The sequence below is a fragment of the Cydia fagiglandana genome, chromosome 16 (assembly GCF_963556715.1).
Source record: "Cydia fagiglandana chromosome 16, ilCydFagi1.1, whole genome shotgun sequence".
NCBI classification, from domain to species: Eukaryota; Metazoa; Arthropoda; class Insecta; order Lepidoptera; family Tortricidae; genus Cydia; species Cydia fagiglandana.
Window position 1 is genome coordinate 6,173,386 of NC_085947.1, and position 23,841 is coordinate 6,197,226.

The 23,841-nt window shown below is 40.3% G+C and overlaps 1 protein-coding gene and 5 non-coding genes across 6 annotated transcripts in view; 5 read left to right on the forward strand and 1 right to left on the reverse strand.

Moving 5' to 3' along the window:
• LOC134672204 (dynein axonemal heavy chain 10) overlaps positions 1–23,841 on the forward strand; it is a 119,635-nt gene that overhangs the window by 9,755 nt on the left and 86,039 nt on the right. The window contains exons 12-37 of the mRNA XM_063530105.1: positions 86–232; positions 728–820; positions 1,250–1,440; positions 1,555–1,753; positions 2,310–2,437; positions 3,519–3,638; positions 4,800–4,944; positions 5,418–5,531; positions 5,862–6,042; positions 6,289–6,432; positions 9,684–9,766; positions 10,291–10,417; positions 10,824–11,066; positions 11,454–11,623; positions 12,497–12,684; positions 13,508–13,669; positions 14,453–14,653; positions 15,438–15,729; positions 16,018–16,176; positions 16,657–16,893; positions 17,064–17,198; positions 18,091–18,209; positions 18,525–18,673; positions 20,600–20,709; positions 21,183–21,361; positions 21,816–22,011. Of these exons, the coding sequence (XP_063386175.1) occupies positions 86–232; positions 728–820; positions 1,250–1,440; positions 1,555–1,753; positions 2,310–2,437; positions 3,519–3,638; positions 4,800–4,944; positions 5,418–5,531; positions 5,862–6,042; positions 6,289–6,432; positions 9,684–9,766; positions 10,291–10,417; positions 10,824–11,066; positions 11,454–11,623; positions 12,497–12,684; positions 13,508–13,669; positions 14,453–14,653; positions 15,438–15,729; positions 16,018–16,176; positions 16,657–16,893; positions 17,064–17,198; positions 18,091–18,209; positions 18,525–18,673; positions 20,600–20,709; positions 21,183–21,361; positions 21,816–22,011 (4,212 nt within the window). The remainder of the gene's footprint in view (positions 1–85; positions 233–727; positions 821–1,249; positions 1,441–1,554; positions 1,754–2,309; positions 2,438–3,518; positions 3,639–4,799; positions 4,945–5,417; positions 5,532–5,861; positions 6,043–6,288; positions 6,433–9,683; positions 9,767–10,290; positions 10,418–10,823; positions 11,067–11,453; positions 11,624–12,496; positions 12,685–13,507; positions 13,670–14,452; positions 14,654–15,437; positions 15,730–16,017; positions 16,177–16,656; positions 16,894–17,063; positions 17,199–18,090; positions 18,210–18,524; positions 18,674–20,599; positions 20,710–21,182; positions 21,362–21,815; positions 22,012–23,841) is intronic.
• Positions 5,583–5,701, forward strand: LOC134672354 (5S ribosomal RNA). The gene has a single exon (XR_010099335.1). It is a non-coding gene; the product is annotated as a 5S ribosomal RNA (ribosomal RNA).
• Positions 11,246–11,364, forward strand: LOC134672355 (5S ribosomal RNA). Its single transcript, XR_010099336.1, has one exon. It is a non-coding gene; the product is annotated as a 5S ribosomal RNA (ribosomal RNA).
• On the forward strand, positions 13,706–13,824 carry LOC134672345 (5S ribosomal RNA). Its single transcript, XR_010099326.1, has one exon. It is a non-coding gene; the product is annotated as a 5S ribosomal RNA (ribosomal RNA).
• On the forward strand, positions 15,865–15,981 carry LOC134672347 (5S ribosomal RNA). Its single transcript, XR_010099328.1, has one exon. It is a non-coding gene; the product is annotated as a 5S ribosomal RNA (ribosomal RNA).
• On the reverse strand, positions 23,006–23,209 carry LOC134672349 (small nucleolar RNA U3). Its single transcript, XR_010099330.1, has one exon. It is a non-coding gene; the product is annotated as a small nucleolar RNA U3 (small nucleolar RNA).

Here is a 23,841-nt window from a genome sequence, read left to right on the forward strand (position 1 = left end):
ATGAAAAAGGATTCCCTAGAAGTCCGAAAAATACCGTGTAATCTGACTTTAACCACAGTGCTTATAAAATACATAAAATTTTCAGACTCGGCAAGGTAATGGGCCGGTAGCCGAATACAGGTACTGGCGAGAAAGAGACGCAGATTTATCACTGCTGGTGGAACAACTGAAACAGCCGATGGTGGTCAAGATAATGGCGCTGCTGCACAAGGCAAAGCCTAAGGCACTAGATGTAAATACGGTTATATATTACTGTTACTGGAATACATAATAATGTAAGGTCAATGAGGAGAAGACCGTCTATAATGGCTCCTCTTCACGATGGGCCAACGCCGGCTACTCCAAGGGACGCATTTATGCGTTAGAGGGAGCAAGTGATATTGCTATCTCATTCTACCGCATGGCTGCGTCCCTTGGAGTGGCTGGCGTTGGCCCATCGTGTAGAGGAGCCATAAGGGAAGACATCTGCAAACTCTTTCGTCGCTTTTAATTCTTGCGTTGGTACACATACAGAGTCCACTTACTGAAGGTAGTTAGAGCAGAAGAAGTGAAGCTCTTCCTTTCTGACTGAGTCTGAGCGACGTACGTATATTAAATACAAGAGTTTTTGCCCTATGATGGTCTTCCCTACAATAAATTTTATATGCTGATCTTCGCCATACTGACTAATAATACTGGCTAATAATTTTTAGATTAAAACGTAATTTTTTTTTTATTACGCTTACAGAGTTTCATGCGGTATAAAGAAAATTTGCTTGAGCAATACAACCTGGCGGGAGACAACCTGAAATTCCTGTCGACTTTAATGCGGTTCTTTAATGTAAGTACTAGACTCAGGATCATAAAACACCACCACCGATATCACAATTTATCATCTTTTCTAAGCTCTGAGCTGAATGTAGACCTGCTTCTTGAAGCGATACATCTTTTTAACAAACGATCTGGCGAAGATAATTGAAATATGTTGGATAAAATAATGGTATCTTCTGGCAAAGGCGGGGATAACGTTAGGTAGAAGAAGAAGAAGAAAAGAATGCTATCTTCCTCGATGGTTTTATCCGAGAGCACAGGCAGATCAAATTATTCCTAAGTTTTTGCCATGAGAAAATCCTGTGTGTATTTTTTTTTCCAAAAAAAGTATTTTTTCTGAAGTAAGGTTTTAAGACAACTTCTTAACTTTGAGTAGTTTACTTATATGTTATAAACAGATAAGACTTTCAGTACTTCCTCTATATAAATTATTTTCTAGGTGATAGAAGACGACTCTCCCCTCACCCAAGTGATAGAAGTGCTACCAGAACTAGTGGAAAGCATCTTCATGATGTGGGTGCTTTCCAAGGGGTACAGGGATGATGAAACCATGGTGCCGCTGCTTTCCAGGATATCCTGGGCTCTTAGCAATAAGCTGGAGAGATTCCTGAACGTTCATAAATTGTTTGAGTAAGTACTTATGCAATGACATTGGCGTTAGTAAGTTAAGGGTCGCTGAGCCAAAATAGTTAGTTATTAAACTAGGTTTACGCTCGTTAATGTAATGCTAAAAACTGTTCACAGTAAATCCAACGAGGAAGTGCTCAGCGTCTCCCGCGCCGGTCAGAAGATAATGGAAATGTGGCATTCCCTATACAAGGAGACGAGACAACAGATCGAGATGAGTGGGAAAGGGGCGAGGTGGGAGTTCGACCAGCCGCTCCTGTTCACCACCACCGATTATATAGGGGATGTGGCGAGAGATCTGGGGGATATTATACAGGTAGGTACTATACTGTACTGTAATATGTAGGTACCTACACTAGCCTCCTGAACCTCAGGTACAAGTCAACTGTAGATCTTATGTCACCGAATTAAGAACTATGGGACATATGTTTGAATATTTTTACAGTTGACTGTACATTTTTTTGTTCATATTCCACAATCTAGACTGTACTTTCATTAATTAACTAAACGTTTCAATTTCAAAAACAAAACAACTGCTTCTGGGTCTCAGGAGGATAGATTAATGGGGTCGGGATAATGCGGATCACAAGCTACAAGCAATGGAGATTTAATTGTGAGAAGGTAGAAATGTCTAACTTTTACGATTTTTAGACATAATTAAATTTTACAGCCCAATATGAACCTTAGTGCATTCCGAGAAGGTTCAAGATGGCGCGTCGATTGGTCTGGCGTTCAAACAGTTAATCCAAATGGATCAATGAAGGAAAATCGGATTATAGTGGAGATATATATGTTCTCTTTATAAACTGCAGGCCCATTTTTATTAAGATAAATATCAATAAACCGGGCGTATAATGTAATGATTTTTTCAGGTGTTGATAGACTTCGAGAGAATCTTTGGTCCGGAACTAGCGTCCATTATCAGCGACCCAACTCAGATCGACGATGTCCGCAAACGTGTCAAGAATCTCGTGTTCCCGATCAGAACTATCGACTTCAGGTGCGTTCATAACAAACGAACGAACTGCTGACGATCTTGAATAGAAGAGTTTTTTTCATTTCTCATGCTCTGAAAGTGGCTAATGCATGGTATAATAATATACTCCGCCTGGTACTCTCTTCCCGTCTTTTCTAGGTCACCTGACTGACACAAGCTTACGTCATCATCTTCTTCTTCTTCCTCGCGTTATCCCGGCATTTTGACACGGCTCATGGGAGCCTGGGGTCCGCTTGACAACTAAACCCATGATTTGACGTAGACACTAGTTTTTACGAAAGCGACTTACGTCATCATGCGACAGCGCTATATGATAATATGCGATAGCGCTATATATAGCGGCCATGTTATTGTGACGTAGGCTTGTGTACTCTGGGAAGAGAAGACCATGTTTTATTAGACTATGGGCTAATGTTTATCTATCAAGGGGGCTGAGAGTGGTACGTTTCTGCTCTAGGGCGATTTACTTTCCAAGTACAGTCACCACACGGGATTGTTATGCCATTTAGGGTTCTTGCTAATTTGGAAATTCTATAGCGTAAGTATTGAACAACGAATTTAGCTAGGACCCTAAATGGCGCAACAATCACGGACCGTGATGGTACCTTTTTTTGCGATAAGCAATGGAAACTCGTTTCTAAATATAAATTGTTGTATAATTCCTCGGTCGCGGCAAACCTCGACGGCGTTGTCGAGATGACCTTGACGCCTTTGATAGGAACTGGTGGGAGACGGGTCAAGACCGGGATACGTGGAAAGGGAGGAGGGAGGCCTTTGCCCAGTAGTGGGACACTCCATCATCATCTCAGCCATAAGACTGAGACTGCTGAACATAGGCCTCCCCCTTGGACCTCCATTCGTACCGGTTGGAAGCAACCCGCATCCAGCGTCTTCCGGCGGCCTTAAAAAGGTCGTCCGTCCATCTTGTGGGTGGACGTCCTACGCTGCGCTTGCTAGTCCGTGGTCTCCACTCGAGTACTTTTCGACCCCATCGGCCATCTTCTCCGCAATGTGGCCTGCCTGTGGGACACTCTAGGCTCATATAAATAAATAAATAAAAATAAAATAATTCCTCGTGTTTCAGTGTGTTCGTGTACGACAATAAGGAGAACTGGGACGTGATCATGGGAGATTTTTGGGCTGAGGTGCGCTATCTGGAGGAGGAGGCGAAGAGTTATATCAATTCCAGCTTTGCGAATTTGAGGTGAGAATGTCGGTAATATCGTCTTGGGTCGTCCCATTCGTTTTCCGTCAAGTTCTTAAATTAGTCCTATTCTGCTTTCGTCACCCATTCTACATTCGTCACAATCGTCGGTGGCTTTCAATGTAGAATGCGAGACGAAAGCAGAATGGGACGACCCAAGACGATATCAGAATGTTTATTTAACATTTCGTTCCTGAATGCTTTTTTTACCACACCTGACCTACCTACTAGCATGAGTTGCGTTATCTCGACTCCATACATCTTGCTCGACTTCAAGTACCTATATAGACTCGCGCGCGAGAACGAACAGCGGAAAATTTGAAGCGGTAAGCGTGATATAGATATACAGGGTGGCCAAAAAATAAGTGCATTCCCGGTGCCAGGGAGGTTTTGGGATTATACTGAGCAACTTTTACTATAGGACCAACCGTAAAATTGCGAAAAAAAATTGGCTGCTTCATACATTTTGGCTGGTCCATTTTCTACGGGAATGTAAATTTAATTTTTGCGATTTCGGGTTTGGTCTCATAGTAAAAGTTGCTCAGTACAATCCCAAAGCCTCCCTGGCAACGGGAATGCACTTATTTTTTAGCCACCCTGTACAGGTTCAGACGACTGGTACTTAGTTTACGTTGCTAAAAATTGTTATAGAAAGAAAATAGATGATTGAGTAGAAGTGTTGTAGGGTTGTCCCGTATATACGGGACTGTCACCGTATTTAAGTATCACGTGCCGTATTTTACTGGTCCCGTTTTATTCCCGTATTTTGTCGACCGGACTGGCCTAGTGGGTAGTGACCCTGCCTATGAAGAGTATGAGACCGATGGTCCCGGTTTCGAATCCTGGTAAGGGCATTTATTTGTATGGTGATACAGATATTTGTTCCTGCGTCATGGATGTTTTCTATGTATTTAAGTATTTGTATACTCGTATAATATATATCGTTGTCCGAGTACCCATAACACAAGCCTTCTTGAGCTTACCGTGAGGCTTAGTCAATTTGTGTAAAAATGACCAATAATATTTTTTTTATTAATAACGCTCCAGGACAGGACCCCTGCTCTAGAATACCACTATCCCTTATCAGTTCCCACTAATTATGGCAACCCTATACCTATGTAAAATAAATACATTACTGTGACTTTTATTTCGTACCTACAGATCATCTGAAGAAGCCCTCGACGTATTGCTAAAGTTTTTGGAGTTCGACACGCGGGAGTCCATCCGTAAACAACTGGTGACCAAGTTCGACTTTGTGATGCGCCAGTTCATAAAGGAGCTCACCGTCATCGAGGATACCTTTACGGTAAATGGGTCAAACACAAAACTGTGTTACGTCTTTCCTGTAGACATACACAAGAGTTAAGGGCTATAAAGGTTAATTTTCTTATTTAACCCTTATCCACGTGAAAAAGTCCTCCTTTTATTTAGAGAACTATAATAAAATCATTACTTACATGCCCACAAGCTGTTAACAATGCCCACAAGAGAAAAAACTAGAGTGTTCGCGCGAACTGTACATTTTTCACTCCTAGTTGGACTGATGAAAAACAAAATAATGATTACTGATTTTAATTGGAATGAAAACCTATGAAATTGATTATACCTACTAAATGAAAGGCGGATTTTTCGTTATTTTAGGGGTTGTGCACAAATCACGCGAGGTGTTTTCGGCTACTTTTTGACCCCTCTCCCCCTTGGTGATATTTGGTGAGGTTTTACGCCACTAATTTTTTTTTATGTCGCAATGTATAACTGTAACACATAATAATTTTGTAGCGGTTCCGCAAGAGTCCGCCTTTACTACGGAACCATCCGCCTACTGCTGGCGCCATCTACTGGGCACGAGCGTTATTCAACAAAATGAAGCGACCAATCATGAAGTTTCAAACGGTAAGTCACGTGATTAAGCTCAAACAGTAGGTAATATTTGACTCACAAATTGCCAACGTCCATACCACGTTGAAAACACCGGTTCTCGTCCGATCACCGAAGTTAAGCAACGTCGGGCGTAGTCAGTACTTGGATGGGTGACCGCTTGGGAACACTACGTGTCGTTGGCTTTTTGCATTTTATTGCATATTTTTTATACAAAAACAATTTTACTAGGTATAGGCTAATACGGACGATGATGATTGGTAAAATCATACCGTTTTCCGTTATAATGACATGTAAAAAATGAGGAAGATTTTATAATTAACTTCATATTTTGGTTGGTTTAAGGTCCCCGAATTAAATGAATGCGAACAAAAAAAGGAAGCATTTCTTCAATACAAAAACTTGTCTAAACTCATCAAAGACTACGAGAACACGAAATATAAGGAATGGGTGTCTATCTCTTCAACTTTCGTCGACAATGTCATGAAGAAAAACATTCTAAAAGTTGAATTCAAAAAAGAAGACGGTAGGATATTGACTCTTTTGTAGTTTTCATTTAGTAGGTATTCTTGTTTTTTTTTGTAAGTACCTAGATATTTTTACATACTACAACAATCATGTATTTTCAAGCGGATTACTTTGAGGATATAGGTAAGTTCTATTCGTATCATTTCCATCTTATGATTATCAATTATCATTATCATCAATCATCATTAATCTTATCTTTGAGAAAGAATAATCTAAATAATTTTCTGATAAATATAATTCTTAGAACCCACGCCATCTGGCGCACCTGGCATGAAACTGACAGCGGCCGGCCGAGCGCATGTCAAAAAGAAACAATCCAACCTGGAACTACGACCGGCAGATGTCGTTAACAAACAAATAGCTGAAAAACGGAAGAGAGATAAAGCCCGTAAGTCACAATAAATATTCGTTATAATATAAATAAGATTTGTTAGCCGTTCGTCTGGCTCGCATTTGGTCCAGGTTGCTGTTTGTCCAATAAGCGTTTGGTCCAATACGCAATTTGCCCTAAAATCCGGACCAACAGCGAATTGGCTTAGTAGCAGTTGGTCCCAATCGGAGTTCGCCATAAATGCATTTTGACATACTCGCTGCTCGCCTTAAAAGCAGTTTGTCCTATACGCAGTTAACCCTTTTTTCGTAATATATTATCCATATCGTCAAACCAGGGACTGAAAAGGCACCTTTAAAAACGGGTTTGACCGGTCTTTTTAAAGGTACCCGACCGTTAAAAGTGGCATTTCGGTACCGATATCAATCGATACCCGTATCCAAACAAGCTTCCGTTCAAACGGTACCGTTAAATAAAAGTACCTTTAGGTGTTTTATTTATAGGTACCCCGACCGTTAAACTAGCATTCCATATTGATATCAATACTTTAGGGATCCAAATAAGCTTTAGCCCAAACGGTACCCTTAAATGTAGGCTTCCGTTCAAACGGTATCGTTAAATAAAAAAAAAACCTTATAGCGTTTGATCTGATAGCTCAATTCGGGTGTCATTCTGAATCCCTAACAACGTTTGTCCTAAAGTCACTTGCCCTAACTGGTTTGTCCTAATGGGCACATGCCCTAACAATCAATTGTCATAACAATTATTTTCCATAATGTAAGGTTCTGAAAAATGGTTAGGTTTTTAGAAGGTTAGAACTGCGACCCTCGCAAAAAAGAAAATATGCTTAATAACATTAGGATAGGTAAAGTTAGGTTAGGGAAAACAAAATTAGGGTTTTTAGTGTTAGGACAAATGATTATTATGACAAACAATATTAGGGAATGCAAAGATAGGTCTGGCTACTGAAATTTTACACAAATGTTTGGCGGGAAATTCAAAAAATCTTGGGCTGGTCACACTTTGTGTAGTAGGAATTATAGTTTTGATACTAGACAATATTATTGATTTTCTGTGCACAGGTAAGGTACCTAGGCAAATAAGTTAAATAAACGTTTACGTGCACTCAAAGTCAGCTCACATAATTTGTACCACTATTTAAAGTACAGTCAACGACAAACACATATGTTTTCGTTCCAATATTTAGATTCTATGGATATTTTTTAGAACTTTTAGTTTATCCGTTTCTTTATACACTTATCCTGTTTATGAGATTCAGGCATTAATAAATTCACGTACTTAATCAAAGTAATAGGCAAATGTTAGAACTAGTACTTAAAGTATCAAAATATTTATAGAGCACCAACTTTCTAATTTGTTTACATTTGGTTAGGACTTGTAAACATTGCAGTTTTTCGTTATACAAAGCTACACGTCGACATCGCACATTGTCGTAATTATTTACGAGCTTCAACAATAGTTTGCAAACCTCACTCAGTATAGAAATTATTAATATTATTTAAAATAAACCCCTTATAAACCGCAAACAATTTGAATGAATGACATAAATTGCCAACTGACTTTTAGCTTTTTTTTAAATCATAGACAATTGGTGTTACAACAACGAAATATCTGTCAACAATTTTTGGCTAGCCAGACTCTAGGAGAAAATACTTTAGGGATTCAGATATCAATTCAAACCGGTCACTAGCGAGAGCAGGAGGGAACGCGTGTCTCCCTCTCACTTTTCACTAAGTACATGGATCCCAATGTGATTGTTTGTGAATTATATTGTCATCATCATCATCATCATCATTGACATAAAAGTCATCATGGGTGTCGTTTTATAGGTTTTAGGGAGTGCCGGATTCGAAAAAGATAATTCCAAAATTGTTAGTTTTGGAATGCAAAATTGTCATCATTTTCGAATCCGGCACTCCCTAAAACCTATAAAACGGCACCCATGATGACCTTTATGTCAATTATGATGATGATGATGACAATATAATTCACAAACAATCACATTGGGATCCATGTACCAAGTGAAAAGTGAGAGGGAGACACGCGTACCCTCCCGCTCTCGCGAGTGACCGGTTTGAATTGAGGTATCAGATCAAACGCTAATAAGGTTTTTTTATTTAAGGGTATCGTTTGGACGGAAGCCTACATTTAACGGTACCGTTTGGTCTAAAGCTTATTTGGATACCTAAAGTATTGATATCAATATGGAATGCTAGTTTAACGGTCGGGTACCTATAAATAAAACACCTAAAGGTACTTTTATTTAACGGTACCGTTTGAACGGAAGCTTGTTTGGATACGGGTATCGATTGATATCGGTACGGAAATGCTACTTTTAACGGTCGGGTACCTTTAAAAAGACCGGTCAAAACCGTTTTTAAAGGTGCCTTTTCAGTCCCTAGTTTGACGATATGGATAATATATTACGAAAAAAGGGCTAACTGCGTATAGGACAAACTGCTTTTAAGGCGAGCAGCGAGTATGTCAAAATGCATTTATGGCGAACTCCGATTGGGACCAACTGCTACTAAGCCAATTCGCTGTTGGTCCGGATTTTAGGGCAAATTGCGTATTGGACCAAACGCTTATTGGACAAACAGCGACCTGGACCAAATGCGAGCCAGACGAACGGCTAACAAATCATAAATAATGATGAAGGAAAACAAAAAAACATATATTATTTGTATACATTTAAACCGGTAAGACAATAACAAACACAAATTTTAGTTTCCAATACATTTTCATTCGTATTTATTTCACGACTATCAATAACGCTAGTAGTATCAGGTTTTTTATTGAAAACATTATAATTTGTTTACTTAGATTCATTTCAGTCAATAAATTACAAGGTTCTAATAGATTGTTTTATTCTAATTCGTTGAATCATATAGATTATTATAGATTATACGTTACGACCATAATACCTACTTTTGTTAGTTTGTTGGTTGTTTTACATAGATGGCACTAGTAGCCTTAGATTTTTATGTTTTATTTCGCCAAATCGCTATTGCGATTATATATAAATATAAATTTTATCATTAGCAAACAGTTTCAAGTTATTAATAAAAATCGAAAATATATAACTGATAACTAACAAGCTTCGTTTTGTTGACGTTACAATATTATCGTAATTGTAATTATCTAACTAGCTGTAATCTTACTAGGTGGCACTACTAGTCCTAGGTTTTTGTGTTTGGTTTGGGCACTATGAGTATTATGACGTAGTTTATAATATAAAACGGGTTATAATTTAAAGCAATCAGTAACAGACTTATCCTAATTTACAGTAATGCTAATGAGGTTACCCGGCCAGCATTATGAAAATGTCAGATCGCCGAGCTCCGCCTCGCTACTTGCAAAAGAAGGATTGGTAATTGATATACATTTTACTTGTTACTGCATGGCTACACTACACTACGCACTTTTAAAAATACCGGTCAAGTGCGAGTCGGACTCGCGTTTCAAGATTTCCATTAAGTCCGACTCACGCTTGACTGCACATTTCTAATAGGTTTTCCTGTTATCTATAGGTAAAGAACTATTTTGTGTATTTTAGCAGCACACTTATTGAATAATTTTTAGATTGATTTCTTGACCTAGTACTATTATTTATTCTGTTACACTATATAAGGATCCTCTTCACGTTGGGCCAACGCCAACGCCAACGAGGGACGCAGCCATGCGGTAGAATGAGATACCAATATCACTTGCTCCCTCTAACGCATAAATGCATCCCTCGTTGGCGTTGGCGTTGGCCCAACGTGAAGAGGGGCCTATAAATTTTCTGTGTGTAGTTAACATTACCAGTAACAGATGGCGCTACTAGTCTGTCTTTGCTAGCAGTGGCGCCAACATATACCAAAATATCATGTAAATGAGAAGTTCTCGTAACAGATGGATGTGACCTGGCGAGACCTGACCGTGCACAAGCTAATCCAGGAGTACGACCTGGAGTTCCAGCCCCAGCTGGACAAGGACCTGTTCCTGTTGATACGTGAGGCCGAATTGATGGAGCAGCTGGGTTAGTAGCCCGTTAAACATGTTTGATTAGTGTGTATTGCGATGTGGCATAACAAGTTTAACCGTTAACCTTCTGGACGCCACCGCAGGTTCAACGCCAATGACCGACATCATAAAGTAACTATAAATATATATAATAAATATATAAAATATCTATATTTACTTTATGCCGACATAGACCTACGTGCATATGCATACAGTTCAATTTCAGTCTTGACACTTCGGTGACTTGGCGTCTGATCCGAGTGACAGCTTTTGTGTTTGACACGGCGTCGAAAAGGTTAAAAGGGAAGCATACCACGTACTCGTCTATACAAAAAGAGAAATAGTTTTTTTACTTCTAAATATTTTCCGTTCTCCGTGATTTTTTAGTATTTTACGTTTTGTGTAACTAGTGGCTCTTTCAGGTTTTGACCTCCCGTCCAATATACGCGACGTGTCAATGCAGAAAGCTCGTATCTACTACGAATTGGAAGCTCTCACTGAGGTCATAGCCAAGTATAACACAACCGCGGCATCCCTTAGCCCCTCGGAGACGTTTCTCATGAAGCGCCATCTGTTGGAAATGGAACGACACATATTGCCAGGCTTGACTAGGCTCAACTGGCATGCGCTGGGAATTAATGATTATATTAATGACATCAATAAAGGTAAATTGAACATTGTTATATGTAGGTATATATTACAAGAAGTACCTAACTTACGAGTACTACTTGTCAGGAAACATTACTTAAGAAGTGCCATCTACTGGTATTGCGCGATATATCCTTACCAGTTCCAACTAAAAGCCTATGAATAAAAGCAGATAAGAGCTTTCATAATTATTGTCGCCAACGTCCATACCACGTTGAATACACCGGTTCTCGTCCGATCACCGAAGTTAAGCAACGTCGGGCGCGGTCAGTACTTGGATGGGTGACCGCCTGGGAACACCGCGTGTCGTTGGCTTTTTGCTTTTTATTTAATGCATATTTTTTAAACAAAAACATTTTTAGTATAGGCTGTAGATGATGAGTGATGACTAACTTTTTTTTCAGGTGAAAAATCATTGAAAGCTGTCTACCAACAATTGAAGATGGTTGAAAAAGAGATTGTATTTTTGATGGAACAGTTGGAGATGTTTGATTTGTTCCCAGTATTGAAGCCTGAGAATTATGTTGATCCGGTGACGGGAAAACCAGATGACACGTGGCTTTATCCTTGTAAGGTAATTCTTGGTCCATAACATTTACTTGATTGGCTTTTTAAATATTTCAGTCTTAGATACTTTTAAGTTGTGATAAGTGTAAGTACTGAGTAAGTTTTTTCCAAAACTTATGCGAATATGACGGATGCTGTGCGTAATACTTTACACCTCACTGGGTTATTGTGTTCTAACGGTTTTTGTACATTAAAATGATTAAAACTAACTAGGTACCTATATCACACTATGTTATTTAAGTGTTACAAAATTATAGTAGTGATGGTCTACTTTAATTGGCATAATATAGGTAGGTATAATTATCAGCATACCACAATATAATATACCTATTTATGGAGTAAATTTTGGAGCAAAGTAGGCACACGGTATATAAAATGTTTCTATCTCAAAAACATTTCGAGGCATGGGCGGTCAAACCCGATAAGTAGGTAGTGCAAATGAGTTTATGAAATTAGAACTATCTGTGACGTGCGTAAAGTTCTTATTTAAGTGACAAAATATATCGACTTATCGGGTTTAACCCCCCATCCCTCGATTTATATTTTGTATCTAGGCCATTTTATTTAATATTGTGTCCCCACTTTTTTTTTAAATTTGTGAAATTTTATGTTATTTCTACTCAGAATCACGAGCTCTTTCTATCCTAATAGGAGAATAAAAGTGTCCCAAGGTTTTTGTTTCCATTCCGTTACCATTTTTCATAGACTTTGTATGGCGGTCATGGAAGGAAAAATCGAAAATTGAATGGAAATTTCGGGACACTTTTTCTCCTATTAGGATCTATGCTTATGATTCAGAGTATAAATAACATAAAAAATCCTTAATTTGAATAAAAAGTCTAGGGGACAACTTTAAATAAAATGGCCCATCTCTGCACAGTCATACTTCGTGGAAGTGTCCCACGAGCGCCTGGAGCGCGTCGCTATGCTCTCACGGATCTACGAACGCATCGGGCCCATACTCATGAAGCTGGAGTACCTGATACTGGGCTCTAGTACCGGCAAGTCCGACGTCATGGTCCAGTACTACGAGTACTGGGAGAAGTACATCTTTAAGGGGCTCATTAAGTAAGTATTACCTAAGATAATGATCGCATTGGGTACAATGTAGCTAGAGTACCTGATACTGGGCTCTAGTGCCGGCAAGTCCGACGTCATGGTCCAGTAATCTTTGGTCATTATCTAAGATAATGACCGCATTGGGTCCATACTCATGAAGCTAGAGTACCTGATACTGGGCTGAGCACTTTTTGAGGTGGGGAAAAAATGATTAACTCGATTCAGCGTAACGCGTAACGTAACGCTGACGTCATGTGTCACGGACGTTATTCACCAAAGAACTTTAGTCATAACGTATCATAATCAGGTGAATTATTTAAAACTGGACTTTTATATTAAGCAATAAAGCACAATGTTCTAATCTTGTACGGGTTGAAATACGAGGATCTCACAGTTACATTCTAACTTTATATCACTCAAATATAATTCAATAAAGCTACATCTTGATGAAATCGCTAATAATAGTGAACTCTAGTACTGGTGAATAAAACTCAAAATATCATGACCAAATATATTTAGATGCGACTGATGCGAGGTCTTCAAGGTAACTTTACAATTTCTATTCGATTTTAAACAATTAACGCTACAAATTAAAGCTCACTGGCCAGCAATTTCGGAACTAAAGTTTTTCAATAGAAAAGAGGATGGGTCAATTATACATAGTGCTGCAGACATTTTGGACTAGTCATTGAGTTTTCACTTCTGACAGCACTCCCGGAGTGCAACCCGTTGTTTTTTTTTTAGAAAGAGACATAATTTTACAGAGATTTGTAAGAAAACATATTTATTTAAGTATGACAACATGTATTTCTTCATAATCTTTTGATTCTAGGCTTACCTTCGAGAACCTGGAATGTTTCCAACAGCTGCTTAGCGAGAAGACCCCTATATTCCAAGTGGACGCCATGCTAGTCCCGCCGGACATCACTATGCGGCCCACGCCTCCCGAAGTATGCAACATAGTAGGCCACGACTTGAGACATTTCTTCAATAGGTAACCATAATGTATCATTATTTCATCTACATACTCGCCAACGTCCATACCACGTTGAGTACACCGGTTCTCGTCCGATCACCGAAGTTAAGCAACATCGGGCGCGGTCAGTACTTGGATGGGTGACCGCCTGGGAACACCGCGTGTCGTTGGCTTTTTGTTTTTTTTTCACATATTCTTTTATGATTATCCGTTCTAAATAAGTTGCTGTCGTAAAACTGAATATTTTTAAGGACTTCTATTATCCAAATCTGGCTGTTTGTTTTTTTTTTCACATTTTTTTTATGATTTCCCGTTCTAAATAAGTTCTTGTCGTAAAACTGAATATTTTTAAGGACTACGATTATCCAAACCTAGATAATCCAAACCTGAGTTTATTCGAACCCCTTAATTACCCGGTTTTTTTTCAGGTGTTTATAATCGAGGTCCTCTTGTACCAATAAAATGTACCTATTTTTAGGGTTCCGTACCCAAAGGGTAAAACGGGACCCTATTACTAAGACTTCGCTGTCCGTCCGTCCGTCCGTCCGTCCGTCTGTCCGTCTATCTGTCACCAGGCTGTATCTCACGAACCGTGATAGCTAGACAGTTGAAATTTTCACAGATGATGTATTTCTGTTGCCGCTATAACAACAAATACTAAAAACAGAATAAAATAAAGATTTAAGTGGGGCTCCCATACAGCAAACGTGATTTTTGACCAAAGTTAAGCAACGTCGGGCGTGGTCAGTACTTGGATGGGTGACCGTTTTCTTTTTGCAATTTTTTTTTACTTGTTTCTAGGTTAACATCGTTTCCCCGCTGGATGAAGAAGACCTGCCTGACATGTGCCCCCCAGCAAATAAAGGAGGCCACTGGGAACGAATTCTACGTGTTCTCCTTCTTTGAGGACATCCTGAGGGTAGTCTCGATCAATGACGTCACCATTCTTATACAAGACACCATCTATCGGCTAACGCAGGACATTCATAAATATACACAGAAGTAAGGATTTAAATTTTTTTAGCTTTTTTTGCACTCTTCACACAAAACTTACGTCTGCATCTGCAAAGTAGTGCAAGTATATTATTATAAAGGATTACCATCTATCAAAAACTGAAAGGGTAAAAACGGGAGCTTATTACTATGACGCCACTGTCCGTCTGTCTGTCCGCCCGTCTGTCTGTCACCAGGCTGTATACCTATCTCATGAACCGTGATAGCTAGACAGTTGCAATTTTCACAGATGATGTATTTCTGTTGCCGCTATAACAATAAATATTAAAAACATAATAAAATATTTAAGTGAGGCTCCCATACAACAAACGTGATTTTTTTGCTATTTCTTGCGTAACGGTACCTACGGAACCCTTCGTGCGCGAGTTCGACTTCCACTTGGCCGGCTTTTTTGTCGTCTTCACACGAAACTAAAGTCTGCAAGAAGATTACGACCTATCAAATCTATCTATCAAAAGCCTTTAGCCTTTTTCTTAAGTGTAGGTATGACATCTATTTTAGTTTATTATATATTTTTTAATCCTATCCTACTCGAATATAAAAACTTTCCTAATATTCGCAATTACATCTAACATAACATCTCTTATGTATGTTAATATACATAAGAGATGTTGACATAAGATTAATTATTTTTAAGACATTTTTTAATTTGTATCTATTCAATAATATTACCTATGTAAATATGAATGACGATCACAAATAGTGTAATTTTATATTATGAGAATAAATATCTAAATCTAAATCTTGGGTCCTAAATTTTATTCTTTAACAGGTGGCATAAATACCAGCACCTCTGGGCGTATGATAAGAGCTTATCCTGTGAAAAATACGTTCAAAAACACGATAGCATACAAAAATTCGACGAAAAGTTCTTTTTCTTCGAAGACATTATAGCGGATTTAGACGCGCATGTCAAATATGTTGATCTCGGTGCTATAAGAGTCAATTTGAGACCAATTATACGACAAGTGCAAGACCACGCATTAGAGTGGAAACAATGTTTGGGGAACAGCATTGCGACGAAAACTAGGATGAGTATGCAAGAATTAAAGAATCAAATTGAGGTTAGTCAACATACTTACGGTATTGGTAAAACTTTTGTTAGGGAACGTCACGTCGTCACTTTCTTCACACATAGGTATCTAATTAATCCTCTTATTAATCTCTAATCAATCTCAAGAAATTTCAGCTTTATTGTCGCCAACGTCCATACCACGTTGAATACACGTTCTCGTCCGATCACCGAAGTTAAGCAACGTCGGGCGCGGTCAGTACTTGGATGGGTGACCGCCTGGGAACACCGCGTGTCGTTGGCTTTTTGCTTTTATTACCAATTTGTATTTTTTTTTCAGTCTTTCCGTATGACGCTGAACATGAATATTAAAGGTCTTGAAGATTTTAAGTTGGTGATGGCGACTATTGCCATGGTACAGTCTTATACCATCACGGCCGAAGTCAAGTATAGAGGAATGCAGGATATGTTTAATATGCTGAGACAACATGGTGTAGATGTAAGCCGAACTACTTAATCTATAACATTTTAACCGACCCGTCTGTGTAACTAAATATGTCTACTTGATCTACTTTTATCCTTAAGTTAATCCTAATGCTTTGCGCCGAAGAAATACACAGTAAAGTAAGTATGTAAACTAACGGAAAACAACTATTCAAACCCGTTAATGTTCAGGTCATACTGAGCAACTTTTACTATGGGATCAACCCCGAAAACGCTGAAATTTTACATTTTGCTGGTCTGATGTATGGGAGAGTTAATTTTTTTTTCGCGATTTCGGGGTTGGTCCCATACTCGTAGTAAAAGTTGCTTAGTATGACCTAAACATTAACGCGTTTGAGTAATTGCTTTTCGTTCAGATACAGGTATGTATATCTATCTCATGCGTCAATTTACGTACTTCTTCCTAACTTGGTTATGGCCTATGTTCTTAACCTTCCAAGAGAAAATCCAAAAAGTGAATCTGTGTGTGACCCAGGTATCAGACGACGACCTCCAATTCGCCAAAAACCTCCAAACGGCTTGGGGCACGCTGTACCAAACGTCCCTATTCCGCGGCAACACCCTTGAATCGATTAAGGAGAAGTTCTCCAAACTGAACGTGATAGAGATCGCCAACTTCTTGAAAGAGCTCGACGATTTTGTGGAGAAGTTCGATGCTGAGGGACCGGCGACCGTGGGGGAGGATATGGACAGGGGACTGTTGCTTATGGAGGTATGATATTCATTAAAGGGGGCCCACTGATTAACAGGGCCCCTTTACTGGGGTTAGTCTGGTTAGGTTCCTCTTGAGTTGACCTACCTCCGATGTGGTAGTACTGGTAGTTCTGGGATACCCTGTATGAGTGTCATTATCGGTCTGTCTTTATATATCTTATGCTACAGGAGTACACGAAACACTTCGACGAACTGGACGCCAGGAAGAGAGTGCTGCAGGCGGCAGAACAGTTGTTCGACAATCCCCTTGCAGACTTCTCTACTTATAACCGCGCCAAGACAGATTTCCAGTACATGGATCAGGTATAAACTTGCTGCACTGCACTACCGGTCAAACTAACTAGTTTGGCGCCATGACCCAAAATGAGTCTTACGGCCCGAATCGGGCAATGGATTAGAGATTAACTAGATACGATATAGTAAAGATAATATCTTAACTATTAATATTATCTTCACTATTTCATATCTAGGGAATCTCTAATCCATTTCCCGAAACGCGGCGCCAGCCGCCATATGGTTCCTTTTATAGTGGAACGTCACATATCTTTACTATTTCATATATAGTGAGTCTCTAATTCATTTCCCGAATCGAGCCGTTAGTCACCAACACAAGAGCACGCCATTTTACTCGGTCCAGGCCGCGTAGCCAAGATGCCGATCGCTTACGCTCCGTAGCGATCGAAACGCAACTGTCACTGTCGCATTAATATGGAAGAGTGATAGAGAGACATACCTAATTCTTTTCGTTGTCGAAGCGATAGCGATTGTAACCTTGGCTAGGCCGGCTGCGCGGGTTCACGCCAGTTTTCACTGACGCCGCGCCCCCGGAGATCTGCCTTCACTCGATCCGCCCGCCGATACTACCGGTCAAATGTTCACTTTGTAATTTCGGCGTAATGAAGACAATTTATGCAGTGTTGATGTCTCAATTTATTTGTAACTACTCTGTGGCACGCGCCTGGACTACAAGTATACAAACAGATGTTTTTTTAGGTATGTTAAATTTTAATCTACTTTATCAATGTCATTTTCTGCCAAATTTTGACACTTTTTTATAGAGAATGATAATCCCGTTCTTACAATCTCTTGCAACATTTGCATAGGTACCAAACATTATTGTCGTATGCTCCTTCAGTGTTGATATACTTATGCGCTGTATGTTAGGGTTAGTCCTCAATAAAGTCTTCATGTGCAGATATACAAGATATACAAGGCGCAGAAGAACGCAAGAGAAATATGGGCCAAAACTCTGTGGGTTAATCTGAACCCTCAGGCCTTGGTTGACGGGATTGAGCAGTTCTTTAGGGAGTACAGGTTCGTTTTATCCGAGAGTGCTCACTCCATACCTACATCAGTTTTGGAACCAAAAAGACTATTATTTTCAGTCAACATCTAGCATCGAGTAACGGAATTATCAGTACTTTAAGTAGCAGTAGTAGTACTGTCTAGTGACAATAGATAGCTCCGACCGGAAAGTCTTATGTTGTTGAGCATTAGACTTTCCGGAAGGTGATGTATGGAGTGAGCAATCTATGTATTTTTTTATCTATGCTCTTAAGGAATTTGGGCTGCCGCTGCCTGACAACATGATGCCTTCGCTTTATTTGAAGAAATCACATCTTTATCCAGGAAACTACCCAAGACTGTGCGGCTCAGCCCCACGGGTCTCCAGCTGGACTTGAAGATGAAGCAGTTCAAATCCGTCGTGCCGCTCATGGTGTCTCTCAAGAACGAATCCATGCGTGAGCGGCATTGGAAGGAACTCATGCACAAGACTGGTATGTTCTTTAATTCTAAAATCACAGAATAAATAGTATTAGTAAGTACTAGGTACTTACATAAGCCTCACTCTGTAACAAAACGCGTCTGTTACGATCAGCACAGATATAGCTGCGTAGGTGGCGACAGCTAGCCACCAAAATTGGTGTGGAACGGATGTATTTGTAGCTATCTGTTGCAAAGCGACGAAATCGCGGAGTGAGCCACGCCTCCTATAATACAAGGGTCGATCAACTATTTCTTGTTGTTATTCTATCCCATCAGCCAGGAGACAATAGTAGCATAATTTCTTAGAAGACCTGCTGTACATCCGAGTCTAGTCAGCGCTATGGAAAATGGCGTCGCTGCGCAGTTGCGCCAACGTTGCGTCGAACAGCAGCTATACGGGTGATCAATCTAAATGGGTCAGTATGGAGAAGTCAGAAACTATAAGAGATAGCAAAATCTGTTCTTAGGAACCATGGCTTCGATTTTAGATTTAATAATAATGGCATTCAATTTTTTTTTTAATCTATCATACATAACCGGGATTCGAACATGGTCAATATTCTTGTTGTTTGTTTGTATGGCAACTTTTAAACGATGCGTGATAGGTGGGGGGTGCTCGACCAAATATCATAGAGGGCCCCGAGACAAAACAAAGTACATTAAAAAAAATCAAAATTGCCGACTTTTTTTTTAATTTTTTCAAGTTGGTCCGAGCGCGCTGAGATTCGGCATGTGGCGAGCCTGGGGCCCAAGATTACAATGTCAAAATAATATTTTTGGAAAAATTTAAAATGGCGGCGGACACGTAAAATTTTCAAGTAGGTTAAACGAGCCCGAAGGGCGAGCTTCATGCTGGGAGGCCGAAGGCCGACCCCGGTGGAAGGCCGAATGCCCTGAGCCTCCACCCCGACTCCCAAAACGCGAGGCCGAAGGCCGAACTGCGTGAATTCGGTGCTTCCAAGCGTTCTACCAAGTTAACTGTCTTGATGACCGAAGCCGGCGGGCCGAATGCCCCACGGCGAAGCGTCGAGGCTTGCGAAGGCCGAAGGCCGAGCTCTGCGTAGGGCCGAAGGCCCGAAGCGTCACACGAGAGGGGGAAGTTGGAGCTTAAACACGACCCAACACTTTTCCTATTGGGAGTCGCTTTTTGGGCGTCGGGGTGGAGGCTTCGGGCCTTCGGCCCTCCACCGAGGTCGGCCTTCGGCCTCCCAGCCTGAAGCTCGCCCTTCAGGCTCGCTTAACCTACTTAGAAATTTGTCTTTGCCCGTGTCCGCCGCCATTTTGGAATTTTCCAAAAATATTTTTTTGACATTGTAATCTTGGGCCTTCAGGCTGGCCGCATGCCAATTCTCAGCGCGCTCGGACCAACTTGAAAAAATTAAAAAAAAAGTCGGCCATTTTGATTTTTTTTAATGTACTTTGTTTAGTCTCGGGGCCCTCTATGATATTTGGTCGAGCACCCCCCACCTATCATGCATCGTTTAAAAGTTTCCATACAAACAAACAACAAGAATATTGACCATGTTCGAATCCCGGTTATGTATGATAGATTAAAAAAAAAATTGAATGCCATTATTATTAAATCTAAAATCGGAGCCATGGTTCCTAAGAACAGATTTCGCTATCTCTTATAGTTTCTGACTTCTCCATACTGACCCATTTAGATTGATCACCCTGTATAGTTGAGCAGACGCTGACGCTCGCGTGAAGCTAGTCCACACTCTGCTCACCACCCCCACCCCATCCCACGGTGGCCATGTGGAACTAGTATTTTGCCCTTTGGGGTAAAGACCGCGTAACTTATACATATGCTACAGTACAGAATAGGCAACAGTACTAAATAATACCTACTACTTACGAAATTCTCATTGTGTAACAAAACAGTTCTCTACACATCGGAAGATGACTTACGTTATTTTCGTATTTTTAACTCACAGGGCAGACATTCGACATGTCCCCCGAACGTTTCACGCTAGAGAACATGTTCGCTATGGAACTGCACAAGTACCAGGACGTGGCTGAAGAGATCGTCAACCACGCCATCAAGGCAAGAAAATTGCTCTTATGACAGTTTTAATTCGATTTTATATGGGCGATGTCTGTCCCGAGCCCTAATATACCTGGCTGGGCCAATCTTGCAACTTGCTTCCCCAGTAGGTAGGCACACGAGCTCAAATTGTGGCTGCTTCTCCACAAATCCAAGCTTCTACCAATCCATACTCGAAAATTCACCAAGCCTTCATTCAGACTGAATTTATCATCAGAAAATCATCCGGGCATTTTTCTCAGAAAACTTGGGATACGGTCATCTATCTGCCTACATCACAGAAATGAAAGGAAAATGGCTATATTTTCTTAATCCTTTGAACGTCACACCTATCGTGTGCGGCGCGTATCTAATCGTGGACCTTAACGCAGTGCACCAAGATTCATATTGGGTTAACTGTAGCGTCAGTTCACGTCATTGGCGGTCAAAAGCTCCATAATCGATTTCATTCATACCGTGTCTTTTATTTACAGGAATTGGCCATAGAACGTGGAGTGAAGGAAGTTCAAGACACGTGGGCATCCATTCAGTTCACAGTGGCGCGCCATTGGAACCGGGGCGAGGATCGCGGTTACACGCTCAACCCTTGCGATGAAATCATTGTCAAAGTTGATGACGATTCCATGTCGCTGCAGAGCATGGCTGCGTCACAGTAAGCTTATATCTTGGAAACTTTGCGTCTTAGCGACATGACTACTTAGACAAACCGAAAGCTGTTAAAATTTGTTAGAAGTTCTATGCAGTCAAGTTTTTCGATATTTTGAATAGTTTTTGAGATATCCGCTCTTGAAATTTTATTTAGGGATCTTAATTTTATCTTGATATCTATACATCAGTAAAGCTGCTAGACCGTGTTTGGTATAATTTTCGTATAAATCGGGGGTGTTTAATTCATTTATGGTATCTTGGTATGGTATGGGGTCCGTATACTTCAAGTGCAATGTTTTGCCATGAACTGCAACATTAAGGGGTTTGACGTAGCTCGCTCTATTTACAAGATGGCGTTAGTAGTCCTTAGTTTTGAAGACTTTATGACATGTATGTTAGAAAGTGTGAGACATTGATAAAACCAAACAAACTATTGATATATGTTCATTATTTTACAGATTCATTGGTCCGTTCCTCTCAATAGTACACACTTGGGAGCGGCGGCTGTCCACCATCTCCGAGGTGATAGAGGAATGGATGGCCACCCAGCGCAAGTGGCTCTACCTGGAGGGCATCTTCGTAGGCGGGGACATCAGGCAACAACTACCGGAGGAAGCGAAGAAGTTTGACGACATTGACAGGTCGTTTAGGAAGGTAAGGAATAATGGGTAGCCACCCAGCGCAAGTGGCTCTACCTGGAGGTTATCTTCGTAGGCGGGGACATCAGGCAACATCAACTACCGGAGGAAGCGAAGAAGTTTGACGACATTGACAGGTCGTTTAGGAAGGTAAGGATTAATGGGTAGCCACCCAGCGCAAGTGGCTCTACCTGGAGGGTATCTTCGTAGGCGGGGACATCAGGCAACAACTACCGGACGAAGCGAAGAAGTTTGACGACATTAACAGGTCGCTTAGGAAGATGAGGAAGAATAATGGATAGTATAGTTTTGAGTTTATAGCGAGACAGATGCGGCGGGGGACTTTGTTTTACAAGGTGTAGTGACACATCGTGTACCTATTATTGTAATCGGTGGTCCAAGAATTTTCCATAGAGATGTGCCCCTCACTTTTATCAATGCAATCATAAAAAATTATCGGTACTAAATTGTATACATACTCGTATAATAACCTCTTAAGGCCCAGCCACACAAGAAATTATAATCCATCATCTATGTCGTCGGGTGACAAGCCAAGTCACTAAGTACTATCAAAAAATTAAAGTAACAATGCACTTTATTACACTTGTAACACGGTTTACTGTCCAATAATTTCAATGGTGTTAGTTAGTGACTTTTGCTTGTCACCCGACGATATATAGTTGATTAATTAATTATATAGGAAATATAGTTGATTTTGTTTTGTTTTAAAATAAAACAAATTCTATGCAACAATTCCAATTGAACATGATTTAAATTTCATCAAACTTGATTAGTAATCATTAATTATGCCGCTGCGTTAATAATTAATATTAATTTAAAAGGTGTTAATAAAACCGACCACTCAGACAGCGAGTGTAGGAAATATAGTTGATTTTGTTTTAAAATTAAACAAATACAATGCCATTGGTAATTAATTATTAATATTAAATAAAAGGAGTATTCCAGCCATTCGGACAGCAATATTAATTATAAAGATGTTAATAAAACCAGCCACTCAGACAGCGACGGTACCCCACGCCTCCCTCCGAAGAGGAAAGTGAACGATCATCGATGGCTAATGACCAGACAGTCATCGCCTTTCTCACGCTCAAGGCACCGCGCCACATCTCATCTTCGTGGATGGGGTCGGCTCACGTATTGTGATAGTCTGGCGAAGAGCTTATTATAGAAATGATCCTATGAAGTAAGGTCTTGACGCAACATCGCGCGCCGAGGAGGGTCATGAATCCGAGAAAAATCTTAACACCGCGAAGTAGGATTCGTCTCGGACGGAACAGCGACATCTTCCGTGAAATTGGGTAAACGCTTTATCGCGGCGCGAAGTCCCCACGTGGGTCTATATTTACTCGCCAGTGATGTAAGCAGATAACCTTGCCGTCACCATAATACGTTGTGACGTTTAGCGTCACATGTAGATAGAGATAGATAGGTTGGAAATGAAAGTTTAATTTAGAAAAAAATATTTAATATTATTTAAAATTACAAGAAGGTAGCTAGGGTCGTGAGTTCGTAAAACTGAGCTGACACAGAAAGAAATATAGAAACAAGTCCTTAAAAGAGGCACTTTCCTGAGGCTCTACATTGTAGGCGACGCAGTTGTAGATGGCTCCGCTGTACAGCGCAGAAGTCTCAGTTGGTCCAGAGTAGACTAGGATGGCTTCCCGCTGTGGTTCAGGATCCTCAGCTCAGAATGGAAACCTTCCGGGATACACAGCTTGCGCATAGCGCAGCCCGGGGTAGTGCAGGATAGAGGGTTTTCAGGCAGGGTGCAGGCAATTTCAACCCCAAACTTGATTCCTAGTATTATTGGTCATATTACTGACTG